General features: G+C 34.5%; 1 protein-coding gene across 4 annotated transcripts in view; it reads left to right on the forward strand.

The window, feature by feature from the left end:
• ANKRD12 (ankyrin repeat domain 12) overlaps window positions 1-17,338 on the forward strand; it is a 68,674-nt gene that overhangs the window by 21,496 nt on the left and 29,840 nt on the right. For 3 of the 4 annotated variants that reach the window (XM_049830219.1, XM_049830217.1, XM_049830218.1), the window contains 2 exons: window positions 6,165-6,312; window positions 16,009-16,155. In XM_049830219.1, coding sequence (XP_049686176.1) covers window positions 6,165-6,312; window positions 16,009-16,155 — 295 coding nt within the window. The remainder of the gene's footprint in view (window positions 1-6,164; window positions 6,313-16,008; window positions 16,156-17,338) is intronic. The other variant, XM_049830220.1, reaches the window with a different exon arrangement.

The following is a 17,338-nucleotide window of genomic DNA, read 5'->3' on the forward strand; positions in this document are numbered from 1 at the left end:
ATTCTCCACCTCTGACTCCCTCTCACCTCTTCTCCCTGTTGCTTGCTGCCTTTGTAGAAAAATGGTACTAGTTTCCAGAGTGGCTGTTGAATCTGCAACCACGGCCAAAGGAACTGCCTTAGCAGTGACCCTCATGCCCAGTTCAGTATTTGTGGGTTGTCTTGAGACCTTCCTCTCTGGTAATCTCCTGCCTCTGATCTCCATAAACTGTTCCTGCTCTGCTAGCAACAGTAGCAGTTACATCTGCTAAGCCATGTAACCCCCATACCCTGCGATCGCTGCAAAGTTAGGTAATCTTCTGAAACAGAGTTGTATAGCTTTTTTGCCAGAACATTAAAGAAGAATTCATATGAATTCATATGAAGATATGAATAACTCTTTCCAGGGAACGGAGTGAACATGGTATCATTTATTTAACCACCAGGAAATACAGCAAATTTTCATTTGATACAGAAAGTAGTAAATCAATATTTTCTTTTTAATGGTCACGTAAAACCCTTTCACTTTCATATTGGTTCAAGTGAAGGTTTGTCCTTAGCTGGTTGCTCTAACAAGGAAATGTTTGTTGTTGAGACTGATCACCAGTACAGGAATTAGAAATATGGACAAATGTCAGGTTCTACCATGCCTGGTATTTGAGATTAAGATGCCAGTGAAAGCAGGATTACTGTGAAAATTAAAGTCTAGAAAAAGATGGAAGTTTGACCAAGGATGTAGGTATGGAATCACAATGGTGGACTAATTACATTGATACTAAAAAGTAAGCTGATAAACTGCTTGCACTGTTACGTTCAGTCTTGCTCACTAACTACTTGGCACAATGTATAATGTGAGACCAGAATGATGTAGGGTTTAGTTTGGGGATTGTATGATGTAAATTGATATATAATATTGAAAATGGGAGCTCCTAAGTACAGTTGCAGAATTATTTAAGTGTTGCAGTGAATATTCCTGTATTCAGTTTTTTAGCATAATAAATACAGTTTAGTTGTTTTTGTCAGATTTTGAGAAAAACTGAATACATGGTTAAGATGTTAAATAGTCACTTAAACAGTCACACGATCTGTTCTCTAATACATGGACATGTAATTGTCAGAAGTGTTTAGCTGTCCCTTGAATGATCTGCAACCTTTCCCCTTGTATTAGAAAAAATAGACAAAATACTGCCAAAATGCAATCATTTGGATTCAGCCTAGAAAATTATTTAAAATTCAACAGCCAATAGGGTAAAAGTTGAGTTTGAACAACAGAAAATCATGAAGGCAAATCTGTATTACGTACACAAACATAAAACTGTGAAGTAAAGATTGACTGGGCCAAATCAACAGTGATAATTTTAAATGAAATATCTTTAGGAAGTAGTGGAAATTTCTCTAAAGCAAATAAGGATTTTTCTCAATATGTAAATATTTGCAACTGTGAATTGAAAAACAATAGTCTTTGAAGCATTGAAGTTTCTTATGAAAAAGTTATGGATTTGTTAACCTTATGTAATTGATGTAAGGAAGTACTGATGCTACAGCTGAAAGGGATACTAAAGTAAAACTTTTGCTTTAGTGGCATTTTGATAGGGAAGTGTCGTGATTAATCTGGAAAATACCTCTTGTTCCCACACTTTTCTCAGTATTGTACGACCAATGAGTGACCGACCATTCACTGTGCCATCAGAGATGCTTGTGTGTTTCAGTAGCAAGAAAAGACCCGGGGGTGTTCTACATTCAGATAACTGCAGTGGTCCATAGTACAAAAAATGCATTCTAACTGTGTTTTTCCTGTAGCTTTGGCTTTTTTCTTCTCTGTATAGTAGTACAGTCAAACCACTTCTGTACTTTGCTTCGTAAACTTGCTCTTAATTGCTACTGTGTCCACTTTGTATTTGAACTACTGGTGGAGCTTAATCTGTATGACTGTAAATGAACAGAAGACGAGTAATTTAATTATTGGTGTTCCCTTGTGTGTTCATAGATGCATTGTAGGCAGAGGAGGCCTAACGTGAAATAATGTTCATACAAAACAGTGCATCTTACGAATGAACAGTAATGTTGAAGGACACTGCTCCCTAAAAAATCCTCATTGTTCTTTTCAAAATAAAAACTGTAATGGCCTAAATACATGGTGTAAGACTATTCCAGTGGTTAATATATTAAGATAAAAGGAAAAACACTTGCAGGATTTGGGTTTCTGTTTGTAGTTGATACAATGTTTAGCTCTTACTGATTGTGCACTCTTAGCTGTTGTCTGAGGAATGTTGTAAAGTTACTGATGAGACTTAATCTCTTGTATTTGTCCAGTGGAAGTTAATGCTTACTATGCTGTTCTAGCAACCAGTAAACAGCTATGTGAATCAGCTATGTGTTCAGGTCTTCTGAGAGCTTAAAAAAATCATTAGGAATAACATTCCTGTTAATAAGCTGAGTTTGTATCATATATGCTTTAGGGTACATGTATTTTTATTTCAGTTGCTCATCTTGGGAGCATAAAATAAATAAAAATATTGTAAGAGTATGTACAGCGGATAGACCATTTAGTGTTTGCATGAGATATTTTATAAACTTAAGAACATAATGAAATTTTAATTTATCTGAATTTATACTTTAGAACTTACATGGCCAAAACTGAGGAGGTAAATGATAGCTATGTGGTCCAAAGGAGAAACACATTTGGGGTTTGTAAGAATTAACTCTCATCTTAAGCCATTTTAATACTGTGCAGAACATGCTTCAGTATGTAATTATCTTTGATAGGCAGAAAAAGAATGCTTATTCTCCCAGGGTTTAGTACATCTGCTAGATTATATGGCACTGTTGTCTCCTTTTGTGTATTGTCATTGATTGTAGTGGTACCAGACAACAGAGCTGTAATGGGATATCAAGAAATTTTCCAGACTACTGTTCGTTAACCTTCTGAGACAGTTTCTGTTGAACAGATTAAAAATGTGTTCCTTGTCATAGCACACTAGTATGGTTTTGTTGATAGAGAAGATTCTTCCTTGGTACTACATCCTCCAGTGAGGCATGCATTAAATGTTGAGAAGTGCAGATCCAGTTCATCCATTTGCCCCAGAGTAGAATAAGCTGTACTCTGTTCTTGACAGATGTTTGCCAGACCTTTTCTTGAATGCCTTGCCTGATGAAATTCCAGTCTTCTTGGGCAGTTTATTCTGATATTTAATTACATTGACTGGCATAGGGTTATATAGTTAATAGAAGGATAAATAACCTTTACTTGTCTCCTGTAACCTTTACTTATCTCCTGTTGCAGTCTAAAGCCATTAAATGTTCTCTTACTGTAGTGGACATGGAGAGTCTGTAATGCCTTTTTCTATGCAGCAATAGTTTATGTATTTGAACGTTATCATGTCTTCGGCGTTTTATTTGATTAACAATTTTGACTTTAGACTAATGAACCTCTTCAGAAAGTCCACAGATATTCTAAGTTACAGGTTGCTTTATAAAAGATGTCAACTTTGGTTTAGGATGCTTCTGTGGATCACGCTAAACTAATACATAGACCTTATTCATGCTGAATTTTGAACCTGGTGTTGGATTCTGAAAAAGAGATGTACATGGTGTTTCAGTGACCAGTAGTTGGAACAGGGAATACTCACTCTTTAAATCGAAATACCTGTTCTACTTGCAGGGCTTGCTACTTCCTCTTGCCTGCCTTTACTTGAAATTGAATCCAGGAGGCTGTTAAGAGTTTTCTGGCTTTTCATATGAGGTCTTGTGATTGTACAGTTAATTATTTTTATCAGTTTGTAGAACCTTGGTTTTATCCTGGCTTTTCCAGTTTTGTTTTGCATTTAGACTGTTTTTCAAATTCACTAGTCATTTTACTTTCCCTTTGCCAGTGCTGTTTGCTTCTCCCTCTCTCCCATTTGTGATTGTATCTGCTTATCTAATTGCATCTCTATTTCAGCATTGTCACTGAAAATACTAAATAGTATTGACTTTGTAGACTTCTCAGTTTTCAGTTTCTGTGTATTGCCCGTTCTTTCATTTTCAATGCATCTTTAGTTATCTGAAAGTAAGCATTTTGAACTGTCTCTCCTCCTAATTAGATCATGACAAAATTAATATTCAGTGATCACCAAAAAAAGTAGTGCATCGTCGTAATATTTAACATAATGCATGTATACAATTTAAGAATAAGAATAAAGATAAAGCTATCAAATTATTTAAGCAGCTTGTGTCTCTTTGTGAGCATGTACCAATGTATTTTACTGATTAGTACCAAAAAAAGTGATTCTTTTTTCTACAGAACAAGTTGAAACCAATGTTTCCTGCTTCGGAATTTTAAATTACTTTTTAATTGATCCTTTCTATTGCATAGTACCTAACATACATACATATGAGAAATAATTGGGTCACTTCAAGGGATGAGAGAGCTCTTGGTGAGATTGGGCTGAAGTAAGAAACTTGCATGTGTAGTGGAAGAGATCAGAATGGGCTTAATGGAGTTTGGATCTGCTCTTGTCAGCTTACAGATGCATTTGCAAATGATAGCTTCTTTCAAAAGTAATAGCACAGACACTATCTCTCAAGGGCTTAGGGGGTCTTAAGTGTTTTAGATTTTTAGATTTTCTTGTTCTAACATGTAAGAAAAAGGTGGTGTGTGTGTGTCTGTATATTTGGAAGATGGTTGCTTTTGGTATGTGGGTTTTAGTCTTCATTTTGGTTTGGGGTTTTGGTGTTTGGTTGTTCTGGGTTTGTTGGGGTTTTTTTCAGGTTTCCAAACTCAGAGTGAAGATAGGTTTTCTCTGTGGGCATCAGCCTTTTACTTTAGGAATTCTCCTGAAGTAGACTGATCCCTTCTTTGTGATTTCCCTGGTACACACATTTGTTTGCTGAAGATTGTAGAGTTTGTTTGCAGGTTTTTTGTATTCGCTTCTGCCTACACTTTTGGCAACAGTTTAAACTCAGAGTATCAGATGATACAATCAAACCTGTGTTTGTTTTTTAAAAAAGGAAAGGCACTCTTCAGAATAGTACCTTTACTTGGAGTTATTTTCTAGTTTTCCTCTAGTCAGAATAAATCTTTTAACTTCTTGCTTCAAAAATACCAAGGAGCAGCCTTTTGTTTTTTACTAAGTGGCAAGTCAGTCTATGTGCCTTGTTTACTTCTAGAAAATGATTCTATTAGTGGTTTCATCTGATGATATGTTAAGAATGATATAAAGCTGGGGAGTTGTGATAGCTGATGTAGCTGGATAATGTGTTTCTGCAGCATGTAATGAGCAGAAAACATTATGTCTTTACATTGCATCTTGATTGCTAGGCCAAAATATTGGGGTTTGCAGAGTTCTCTCAAGCAGTCTTCTCACTAACCTGGTATCTTTTACATCCTTTGACCTTCTATATTATCAAAGTAATCAAACATAAGTTAATATTGTGCCCATCCAGGTTTTTCTGTTTATCTTAAAATATAATAATAGTAATTTCCTAACCTCATTCTTTTGCTTCTATTTTAGTAATCTTTTCATTGTCATCTCTAGAGGTCCATTTGTTAAAATAAGTTTTTATACGCTAAAAATCCCAGATTTATGCAACTAAAAATTCCAAATAGCTTGTACCTATTTTTTCTAAATTTTATACCAGTTTAAAAAGTTTCTTTGTAGATTTCTAAGTTATTTGTAAATTTTGCTTTAGAAAATGAAACACTACACTATTATTCTTGTTGAAATAGAAAGGGAGTTGTTTATGGATGGATTACAGGGTGGGGGTGGAGGTAGGGGAGGATTGTTAGCATTTTTTTGACTGTTACTGTGTTACTATTAACAGTCTGAATTGCAGTGTGGGCTTTTAATGTGCTTTTAATGTGATTATTATGTTATGGTGAGGGAAGGAAATTGGGGTGGTTGCAAATTCTTGTCCAGTTTATGTTGTTCCTTTGCTTATTAATCAAGGTTCTAATAGTGAACAGCAGTTCTACAGTGATGTATCTGGAAGTAGAAATAACACAGAGATAACTGCTTTTAAAAAGAAAGAAATGCCATTGATTATTTTTAGTAAGGTTACTTTAAAAGTTTTTGAATAAACTATGTAATACACATATTTACACACATGAACATACATTCTTGCATAGCAGTCTTTTCCATCTGTATATATTATAAGACTATTCTGCTTTATGCAAAAATTACTTAGTATACTTTTTATTTATATTAGAGCAAGGACAAGATTGCATCCTACAGCAAAACTCCAAAAGTGGATAGGAGTGATGTGGGGAAGGAGATGAAAGAAAAGTCTTCCATGAAACGTAAACTTCCTTTTACTATTAGTCCATCCAGAAATGAAGATCGCAATTCAGACACAGGTAGAACCTTTTTATTTCCTTAACTAATTATTTGTTGGTAAAATACTTCCTAACTTAATTAATTGTATATTATGTATGTATATTGATTATTTTTTTCCCTATAAAAAAGGATACTAAGTAAAAAATTGGTTTGCTTGCTTCTGATTGTTGCATCTCAGTCTGACAGGCTTTCATCCTATCATTAGCAAGAGCTAGCTTGCCAGCATAGTTTATCTACATTTTCCAGTTGTTCTTAACCTCATTCTTTTGCTTCTATTTTAGTAATAAATCTTTCTTTTCATTGTCATCTCTAGAGGTCCATTTGTTTAAATAAGTTAACTGATGAAAAAACATGTAAGTGCCTTGATTTGAGACACAGCTATCAGCCTTTCATAGCCTTTTTTGGGGAGGGGGAGTGGGAAAGATTGGTAGATGTACTGTCCTCCATATAGAAGAAAAGGTTGCTAAGGTTATGGAACTAACTAAACTAGCCATGGAGAGTGAACTTTTCTTTCAGTCTAAGTTCCTATGATCTGTTCAGGTTACCTTTTCTGGACAGGCTGGTAGTTCTTCCTAACTTACGCATATTCTATTGAAACTGATTTCAAGATTTCAAAATACCATTCTTAACATGGCTCTTTTCAAATCAGGATGGAGGGATCTGATCTGGATGTATTCCAAGAGTACAGTTATCCCTGAGTCTAGGCAATTAGTTATCTATGTCATAGTTCAGTAATAGTTCTGCTGGTAGCAAAACAGTATCTGTGCCCTCTGGAAGGCCACCAGAAGGCATGTTCCCCAAGTTTCTCAGAGGCTCAGTGCTACAGTTTCTTATACAGTGCTCGTTGTACATTTGAATATTTTCATAAACAGGTAATTCCCTTAATACACTTAGATTTAAATGCAAGATAGAAGTATATACCTCAGTACATGTTTAATTTTTGTCCAGGATTGATTTTGTGCAGAATATTTGGCTCCTGGATATTACACACACATTTTTGTTACTGTAAAGAGAGTACCATATGAAATCCAAATTTGAAATAGTCACATTACAAAACAATATTCTTGGCTTTAGATCTCTGTTTTCAGTGGTTTTACAGAATTCTAGAGTCTTGCACTGTTCACGATACCACTTGATTCTGAAAGGACCGTGTATAAATTAGAAGTATGCTCCCAGAATCTGCCTTTTAAAATTTATTAGACCCTAACTATTTTTGTAATGGAAATTAATATGTTTAGAAGTAATATTTAGCACTTATCTAATGTTTTCTGTGTTGAAAAACTTTTGTCATCTCTCATTACCACCATCGACTTTAAATAATTCATTGTCATAGCATCTTGTAAGGGAATGTAATTTTTTGTTTCTCTTGCTATAGCATCTATTGTCGCAGTTGCCCCAAACAAGATGGATTATTCTAGGCACTTACACATGCATAAAAAGACAATGCACACACTACATAATCTTTTTATTACAAGTTGTGGTAGGGAGATGAAATAAACAGTTCAAGGAGGGGCAATAAATACTTAATATAACAATAGAAGGCACATAACTTTTTAGCTACTTGTGTGGCAAACATCACAGTTTGTCCATTTCATTACTGCTGGGTTAAGTAGGTAAGAAGGTAAGAGCAACTACCCCATTTCACAAATGAGGAACTTGATACATAAGCTTTCCAGAAACTTTAGAGGCAGTAGCTTTACTAGGATGAAAAAACACTACTTGTAATGCTGATTCTGTACCTCACCAACTAGAGTAGACCAGTGGGAATTAACCACTTAGATTGGTGCGAAGTTTGTCACTGGGGTGGATTAGGACTGACAACAGTGATCATGAAATGCAGTGCTGCTTCTGACACAAACTTGGCATTATACATTGAAAAGGTCTGCCATCACTGGACTAAACTTACCTCTGACAAAAGTGTCTCCCTGCTAACTATGTACAGAGAATGGCAAATGTTGTTTGAGAAGGAAGAAGGTAAGTTTTTGGAGGTGAAAGTGTAACTGGAGACAGAGGGAAAAAGAAGAGGTGATGAAAAGCTTCTCATCAGCTAGTAGTGCTAGTGTTTAAAAAAAAAAACCAACACCTCAAAACCCCAATAAATAAAATCTCAGTTTTCTTCTGATACTTTGTGAAAATCTGTAGTGGTATTCTAGGGAAATGGTCAAAGGTTGTGTATATAATTCATAATTGAAGAGATTCTGAAAAAATATGTGGTACTACTCCATTCTTCCCACTGTTGATTACAGTTCCAGGATGTATTTTATCCTTTCCTGACAGTTTTATTTTTAATAGCGTTCCAATTTGTTTTTTTCAGAGTTCAGAATAGCAAAATGTTCTTACTGCTTTGCTAAATAGTTTCCCTGTAACAGATAAGACCATTGAGTTTGATTTTCAAATGTTTTTAAAGATTTAGGGTCTTTTAAAACTGTGTCTGAGTGAACAAAATCAAGAAATGCCATAAAAAGTAGCTCTAGGATAAAAAATTCCATTTAATTAATAGCTTAATTTAATAAATGGTTTATTTCCAAAATACATGATAGGGTTGCTAGCAATTGTAGAAACTCCATGATAATTGGGTTTTGTCCTGTTTAGGCAGGTAAATCACTCAAAGAATGGGAATACCTAATTTTTAGAGCTTTACATCATTAGAGCTGTCTCAGTTCTGTCTCCAGAGTATTCATTCATAAACTAAGATTTTGTCTTTTTTGCTTTATTTTTGTAAAAATTGCCCACTGCAATTCCATCTCTTGCTCCTTTTTGTGGTGGTTTTTTTTGGGTTCAGGTATTGTCTAGAAACTGTAAGTAATAATGAACATGGACAGCCAAACTGAATGTTAACTTAATTTGGAAATATTTTTTTAAATTTGATTCCTACAAAACTATATATAAAGTGAATTTTACACCTAGTTTTGCAAGATTGAAATCAAGCAGCATTTGTAGTGTCCCATAAGAGTCTAGAACAATTCTAGCCCTCCCGTTTATCTAAATTTAGATTTAAATCAATGTTTTTGCCTAAGAAACTGCTGCAGTAAATTAGTATTAAATAATTTCAGATTTAGCCTTTAGGTTACTTTCTTAATAATTTCATGCCGGTTAGGACCGAGTCCAGTTGCCTAAATGTAGTCATGCAATGCCAGTTGAGATGCCTGCAGTAGCTAAGGAGTCTGCAGAGAGCTGAAAGATAATGTGAGTCACAGGAGACCTGTGGCCTTCTGAAGAGGCCAGTGGGACAGCAACAGCACCTGAAATGACACTGAGTAACCTCTATATAATCAACAGCATCCTATTCTTAGTTTCTTTTGTTGTGCAGGGTTGTGTCTGTTACACTGTCCTGGTTTGGATGGTTATCCTAAACTGAGGGCTCTGTCATTACATCCCCATTCTTTGACCAGAGCAACCACAAAAAACTAATATGCATACTCAAGTCAAATTTGTTTATACTGCAAATTTCATGGTATAGCTTTAACCCTTATTTAAGTTAATCTTATGAAGGATTCTACTATACACAAGCTTTGATTAAGACTGGTGGAATGGATGGTGGAAGAAGCATTTTTCATACCTTTTTTAATAAGTTCTCTGATTTGAAGTCCCCCAATCCAAAAACATGATTTGATTGAAAGGCCATCCCTTATTTAGACTACTTAACTAGCATTATTTAAATGTTGTTAATTTATTTAATTAATCTGGTTATTTTTAAATAACCTCTGATGTGGCTATCGAAAAAAGAACAACAGGCAAGTGCTGCTTTTGCAAAGGACAAGTTTGTTTGCCTTCTCTACCTTATTAGTGTGAAGAGATAAATTTGAATTTTTGATAATAATAAAACATAACTGCAGATCAGAAGAATCTTTTTATCGTGAAGATAAGCATAGGCTTTTTGTTTGTTCTGTTTTTTGGTGGTTTTTTTTTTAGTCTTGTTGCATAGTTTATTATTCAGGAAGAACTGCAAGAGTTACAATTACACTGAGTGTGCTAACTTGTTGATCTTTCCTTGGAAATTATGTTCTCTGGATTTTCTGTTCATAGTATCACCTCAGTTTTGTTTTCTGACCCCTTCAATTTCTTTCTTTAAAGTAGTCCAAAGAGGAACAGTCATATTTCTTTTAGCATTTAATTGACATCCAGAAGAGCAAAACAACTGACCTCTTTATATTCCACGTGTACATTATAGTTACACAATTTCTATACTTGTGCTTTCCATAGTTAGAGAGGCTAGTGGGGCTGTTAAAAGGACTGTGTACACACTGTTACTAGTTGTTGGATTTGGACTTGCTGTTCACCTAGTACAAGTTTCCTTAACTGTTTTTTGGGCTAGAGGCAGGAGAGTGGAGGTGGTTTTGTGTGTGTGTATGTGTGTGTTGGTTTGGTTAAATAAATATGCCATAAACTTGATTAATTAGGTATCAGAATAGTACCTTGATATCTCTGCAGCGTACAGTATACTGTGAGGTCTCTTCATCGCATTCTAATCTTTCTTTCACTAAGGCTGGGAAGCAGCAGTCAATCATGATGTTTTTCTCTTTAAAATAACTTCAGTCAGATTACTGCAATCCCACAGATCTCAGTAACTCTGTCTGTTTTAACTTTGTCATCTGCAGAATTGATCATCTTGACCTGTCTTCTACAGTTGTTGGTAATAAGCATATTAGTCTTTTGTTGTATATCACTCAATCTTATAACTTCTTTAGAAGCATTTATTTCAAGCAGTTCATATTTTAGCTTCATATGGTCCTATTTCTTAATCCTGTTATTCCTTATAATTTGCATTGTGATAGGAGTTTTACATGAAACCAGAATATCATGAGCTGTGAAGTTTGAATTTGGTCTTTTTGCTTTTATTTCCTTTATCCACTAAGGTGGTTATTTTACCAAATGGAATATTCTGTTAGTTTGGCATGATGTATTTTGAGAAATCCATGTTACATTATTTAATAATTTATTTTCCTAAAACATTTACAAATTCTCAGTCAAGTAATTTCTAATTTATCCTAAATAATAATAAAAAAACGCCATATAAATTATTGGTTGCCTTGGGACATAATCTGTCATGTGTAAGTTCCCCTAAAATAATCACTGGTGATTCTGATGTTTCCTGTGCCAGTACATTTAAGTACTATGAGTGAATTTCATGAAGCTTTGCTACAAATAAATGCGAAACAGTGATTTAGGTGCATTTAAGCACAACTTGGCTATTTTTAAATCCTTTTAAAAAAAGTCTTGGGTTAAAAAACTTACATTGCAAAAGGAAAATCTTAACAGGAATGTTGTCCAGGTAGATTTGGCTGCATATTATGAAGGTTATTTAATAAAAGTAATTGAACATGAAGCCGCTTGAAGAGTTTTATTTTTTTAGTAAGAAGAAATTCCCTGATGTTCTGTTTCTAACTGCTGAAGAACACCAAAAAGTGACAAGAAAGTGAATGTAAAAGAAGATATTTGTATTCCATAGGCTTTGAAAACAAAATGCTCAAAATCTAAAAAACCGCCACAAACTCATTGAATTTAACAGTCAATTTTTTTACATGAAATTCCACCTAAACTTAATTTCTTAAACTGATATTATTCCTCTATTAGGGAGTTATTACTGTTCAAATCGTATAAACATCAAGTACACAGCTGTGAAAAGTTTTCTGTTACCACAAGATAAAGAATATCTGAAAAGTCAAAGTTCCTGAACATTAAATTGGTCTTCTCCTGCTAAATGTAGTGTATTGCATGATGATATTCTTGGAGCAGTGAAGAAAAAATCTTATAATATATTCTGCAATAATCATAATGGGGATTCCCAATAATTTATAAGAATTTTTCTGTGAAGTTGTGTAGCTGCTTTATCAACAGTTGCATGGTTGTTTTCCTTGGATTTAAAAAAACCCCAAAACATAGTTTTTGACTACCTATTTTATTTATTGATTGATTTATTGCTGTCTAAAAATTTCACTTTTATATGCCCTACTCCTTTCCATTTGCTTCCTTCCACCCTTTTTTCCTATGTTTAGGACATGCATAAACATAAGATCTCAGGGGGGGAAAAGCAGTAGTCTCTTACAGGACATACTCCAGTAAGTGGATGATCAGGTGCATCTGCTGTAGTCCTGAGACTTTTTTTTTTTAAGTTTGTCGTTGATCATATTAGTTTTCTTTATTAAACTGTTTAGATTTACTGAAAACACATATGAAGTCTCACATAAATATTAATAAAATTGTTTCTTTTTTTAAAGGTATAATTTTAAGTGTTAAGGGCATAATTACAGTATAACTTGGTGAGAGCAGTTGTATTCTTATTTGGTACTTTTAATTGGTAAGGTCTCAGAAATGCTTTGCAAACACTGTGTTAATAAAGAGTAATACAAGAATAATTTGCCCCACCACTGAAATGCATTGGAATATGTAGGGGAGGATCTTCATGTTTGACAACACTAAACATGAGATGTTTAATGATGATTAAGTTGCACTCATTTACTTTAGTAGGCTTTTCTAACAAAATGATTAAAAGAAACTAAACCAAACCCCAAAACCCAACAGATAAAAGTACCTGGAAAAGTACACTGTATTGTAAAAAAGTAAAAGCTAGATCATCAAAAGATGTATTTCATTTATTTTGATGTATTATTTTCTCAAGCTGAGTATAGCTATAAAATTGTAAGAAATAATTCTTAATGGAAATGAATGTGTTTTTCAAGAAAAGAAGCATGAGCAGTAAATAGCATAAGCTAAGAAACAGCAGATCATGGCAGACAAACTGAAATGTGTTGTTTTGATGGAAGTATGAAATTAGTCAATGAAGGGTATACTGTACATTATCCTTGGAGAGGATATTTGCAGTGAAAAGTTGAAAGTACAGTTTCATTGTAGGTTTTCTTTAAATTTTCCTATGCAGATGTTCTACCGACAGGGCAGTAGTGTTGATTTGGATATTGAATGTATTTTTAGATATTCAGGAGTATGAGGTGTGTGCAGTTTAGAAAAATCTCATCAATTACTTCTGTAACAGATCTTGTTTCCTTTTTAAACATGATGGATAAATTTGCAGGGTTTTTCTAATATTTACCTAGGTCTGTAGCTTTCCATTCTTTAAATAGTCTTGCTCATAATTGCCTAGTCTGTAAAATCATGTATTTCTTATTTGGTCACTTTGGAATCCACGATGTGCACTATTTACGTGCCTTCCTCTGCCTCAAGAGCATTGCATTACTAGAGCCTGTGTATGCAATCAAGCTTAGAAGATGAGATCTAGAGAAGGCTAGGAAGGCAGCAAATGAGAAGAAATGAATGACACAAGGAAGGCCACAGAGAGGGCCTAAGGCAGAAGTGGAAAAAATCAAAAGATAAAAAAGGGTCAGTTTGGGGCTTAATGAAACAGGGAATGGTACATGGTTAGGAACCTCAAAAGGACTTAAGCTTCTAGTTTGTAATTTTTATTAATTGTTGGTGCTCTGCAATAGGTTAGTAAGGTTTGCCTCAGTGGAGTCTTCTGTTTTAAGATTTTCTGCTTTGCAGATGACAGATTTTTTTGTTTTTAAAATGAAGTTTTTATACAGGTGTTTAAGGTTGAGATCTAGGACAGGAAACTGGCAGACCACTATAATCATAGGGATAGTAATAAAAAATAAAATCCTCCCTCAACCTTGACTGTAGCTTAATTGCATTTCCACTTTTTTTTTAGTATGGCCCAAAATACTAAGATTAACTAAAACCAGATGAACAGTGCCTCATCAGGTGGTAATCAGCCACAGTGAGAATAAGATGAAATAACTTACTACACAAAGAGCTGAAAAGATCAGTGTGGCAGCCAGGCTTATTTAACCAATAGTAACAACCCCCAACCAAGCCTCAACCAATTCCCAGCCAAATTCTAGTATGGCTGAGTCTGATTAGTCAGTCCAACATCTTCCGCTGGCTCTGCCTCCCTTTCATTTATTACATATTCCCCATTGTATTTTTTAGATCTCAGCTTTGTTTCATGTTCTTGCTTGCTTTATGGGGGTTAGCACATCAGCCAGCCACAGAGGAGAAAGCAAGCAGTAGACATCCTTACTGAATTCTGTCCCTATCTTTGTGGTTGGTAGTCCAGCCTGGAGGGCGAGTTGGGTTTACTCATGACTGTAGGGTTCAGAGTCCTGTTTGGCTGCTTAAAGGCCTTTTGGGAAAGGTGGTTGGTAGGGAAGCTTCCAAAAGGAGAAAGTGTGGTAGAGTGAGCAGGATCTCTGGAAAAGCGAATACTGAACCTGGGCTTTTAAGGAGACAGCCAAGGGAATTATTTGCTCAGAGTTTGGAGATGTTGTTTTTGTTGGTTGAATCTGTTAGAGAAATCTGTTAGAGTACTCTTCAGACCATTCCTTCTTGACACTGGCAGTTAGAAATTTTTTTTAACTCTTTCAAAAATTTTAATTCCAAGTCACCAAATACGTGACTAAGGTTTCTTAAGCCATCTTTTACATCCAGTGCATTCATATTCAAGTAGTAATCTTGGGGGCTTTGAAGAAAAAGGTAAACATTAGATCTAACATGTAAGTAATGTAAGCTGCTTACAAAATATAAAATGTTGAATTTGATAAGAACTTGCTAAGACAAAAAGAGCAGTTGCCTGGAAAGACGAGATAATTACAGAAAAGGAATGGTCTTCACTACACATAAATGAAAACTAATATGTCTCTAGAAAATACAGTTAAACAATAATGACCAGGTAGGGAGATCTATGGAAAACAGTTGTGCCAAAGGAAATTTGATGCATTGAGAGTTTGTACTTGTTTAATGTTACGGTCGTTAAATACTGTTCCAGTTAAAAGTGATTTAGTCGAAGTTGCTTAATCACAAATCAGTTGTTTTCTATAATACATTACTCTAAATGTCTGTGTTTGGTTTAGGAGACCTTTATACAGAAAAATGAAGGAAGAACTTTTGAAAAGGATGGAAGACATAGACCAAAGTTTCCAAATTACACAAATAAAATTCTAGTTTTTAAATTTGTTAGATATTAAAAAGTTATCTCATTTCAGAGCACATTTAACTAATCTGAAGATCTGTGGGAGTTTGTAGGTACTGAATAGCTTTAGAAATTACCTGTTTATTCAGGTGTGTAATTTTAGCTCCTGGTTTAAATCTTGGACATGAAATACTAAACTACAGTAAATATGCATAAAAGGAAAGAAGTTATGTATATAAAATAGCTGTATATTTTTGAAGGATATGAATTTTGGAGAAGAAATTGCTTTAAGGTGAAGTAACAGGATGAGTTTGAGATAAACAATCATTTATCCAATTACCTAACAAATACCGGTATTAAAAAGTCTTTTCCTAATTTTTAACGTGGTGTCTTGAGAGAAGTAGAATAGAGCACAATCTTGAGTCAGTATTCAGGGCTGAAAGTTGACTAGCTGATCTTACAGAATTTTTTCAAGCGCCTGACTTGATTCTCTGAAAATTAAAGTTGTGACATACACAGTCTTCCAGCTGTAAAACAGGTTTTTCATCTTTTAGAATTTTTTAGTAATCCTCCTTACAGCTAACTTACGTGCTTTAACTCAGTAGCTTATTATCCTGATATGATTAGAACAGGTAATCAAAACTGATGCAAATGCAGCAAATTAGAGATGCAATTTCTGTTTTTCATCACCTGCCACCAATCACCAGTTCACATACCTTAAAACGATGTTTTATTTCTAGAAAAATGCTCTAATAGAACAGCAGTTTCAGTTTTTAAATGTTAATATTTCCAGAGAAGGAAGGTCCGGAGAAAAAGAAAATGAAGAAGGATGCTGGAAATAAGAAATCAACACCAGTTAGTATTCTTTTTGGTTATCCTCTGTCAGAGCGCAAACAGATGGCACTTCTCATGCAGATGACAGCAAGAGACAACAGTCCAGGTGATCTTACAAAGTTAACAGCTTTCTTCCTTCTGCCTGTTTAATTCTACCTCAATCAGAATATTCTGAACCCTGCTGGTTTTCAACAATCCCTGGTTTTTATTGAAAATTTTTTAAATTATTTGTAATTCTGGTAAAACTATTGTGCATTGACAGGTAATTTGATGAAAAATTCTTGACCTTCTCTGTTTATGCACAAAGATTTGCATCATGGTAGCTGTAAAACCTGAAAATCTCTTTTCTTCTTTTGATTATTTTTGCCTCTCAAACACCGTTCCATATACATTAATTAAAAACTGAAATACTCTGTTTTTTTGTGAAGTTTAACTACTGTCTCATTGCCTCCATTTGGAGTAGAATTGTAATTAGAAGAAAACTGGATTGTCTCCGTGGGATTTAATGGGAGAGGAGAGACACCTTGTTTTTTAATTCAGAATTTCAAGCTTTCCTTGATCCAGTTGTATTTAAAAAAATCTTCATGTATGTATATGTTTTACCCATGTAATGTTTTTACAAATTTGGCATTTAAAAGTGAATGGCTGGGTTTTCCTTAAGAATTTGGTGTCAGTTACCTAATCTTTTACTATCCTGCTATATTAAAAACAAAATCTGTGTAGAGAAACACAAGACAATTTCATGGCAGGAGGAGGTATCTTTAAAAAGCTCCTCAGATTTTGGAATACTTTATGGGTGAAATAAAAAATATTCTTTAGTCTCTCTTGGTGGGGAAGTCTACCCCATATATGAAAACGCTTGAGTCCCTGGATCATGGATATGCTCTCAGTTGCTTGAGAGATTAAACTCAGGGAATCATGACAATGGAAACAGCCGGACTGGTACACTCTAGCTCCCTGTTGTGCATCATAAAAGTGGCAGAAGAATTTGGGGCTTCCAGGCTCTCTTCTTTCCATAAAACCACTAGAAACATTGCCTGAAGTTTTGCTTACTATTATTTAAACTGTTACTGAAATAGAACCAGACTGCCTTGGTTAGGGATTCCACTTTTAATTAATAGGCACTCTTCAATAGAATAATATTTGAAGGGAAATATTTTAGCTAGAATTCTATGATTTCAGTATGTATTTATATTCTTAAAGCACTTTGTTGTCAAAAGCTTATATTCTGCCAAATATATTAATAACTTTAATTACAGAAGATATTTGAACTGACACCCTGTAACCAA

The sequence above is a fragment of the Accipiter gentilis genome, chromosome 27 (assembly GCF_929443795.1).
Source record: "Accipiter gentilis chromosome 27, bAccGen1.1, whole genome shotgun sequence".
Classification (NCBI taxonomy): domain Eukaryota; kingdom Metazoa; phylum Chordata; class Aves; order Accipitriformes; family Accipitridae; genus Astur; species Astur gentilis.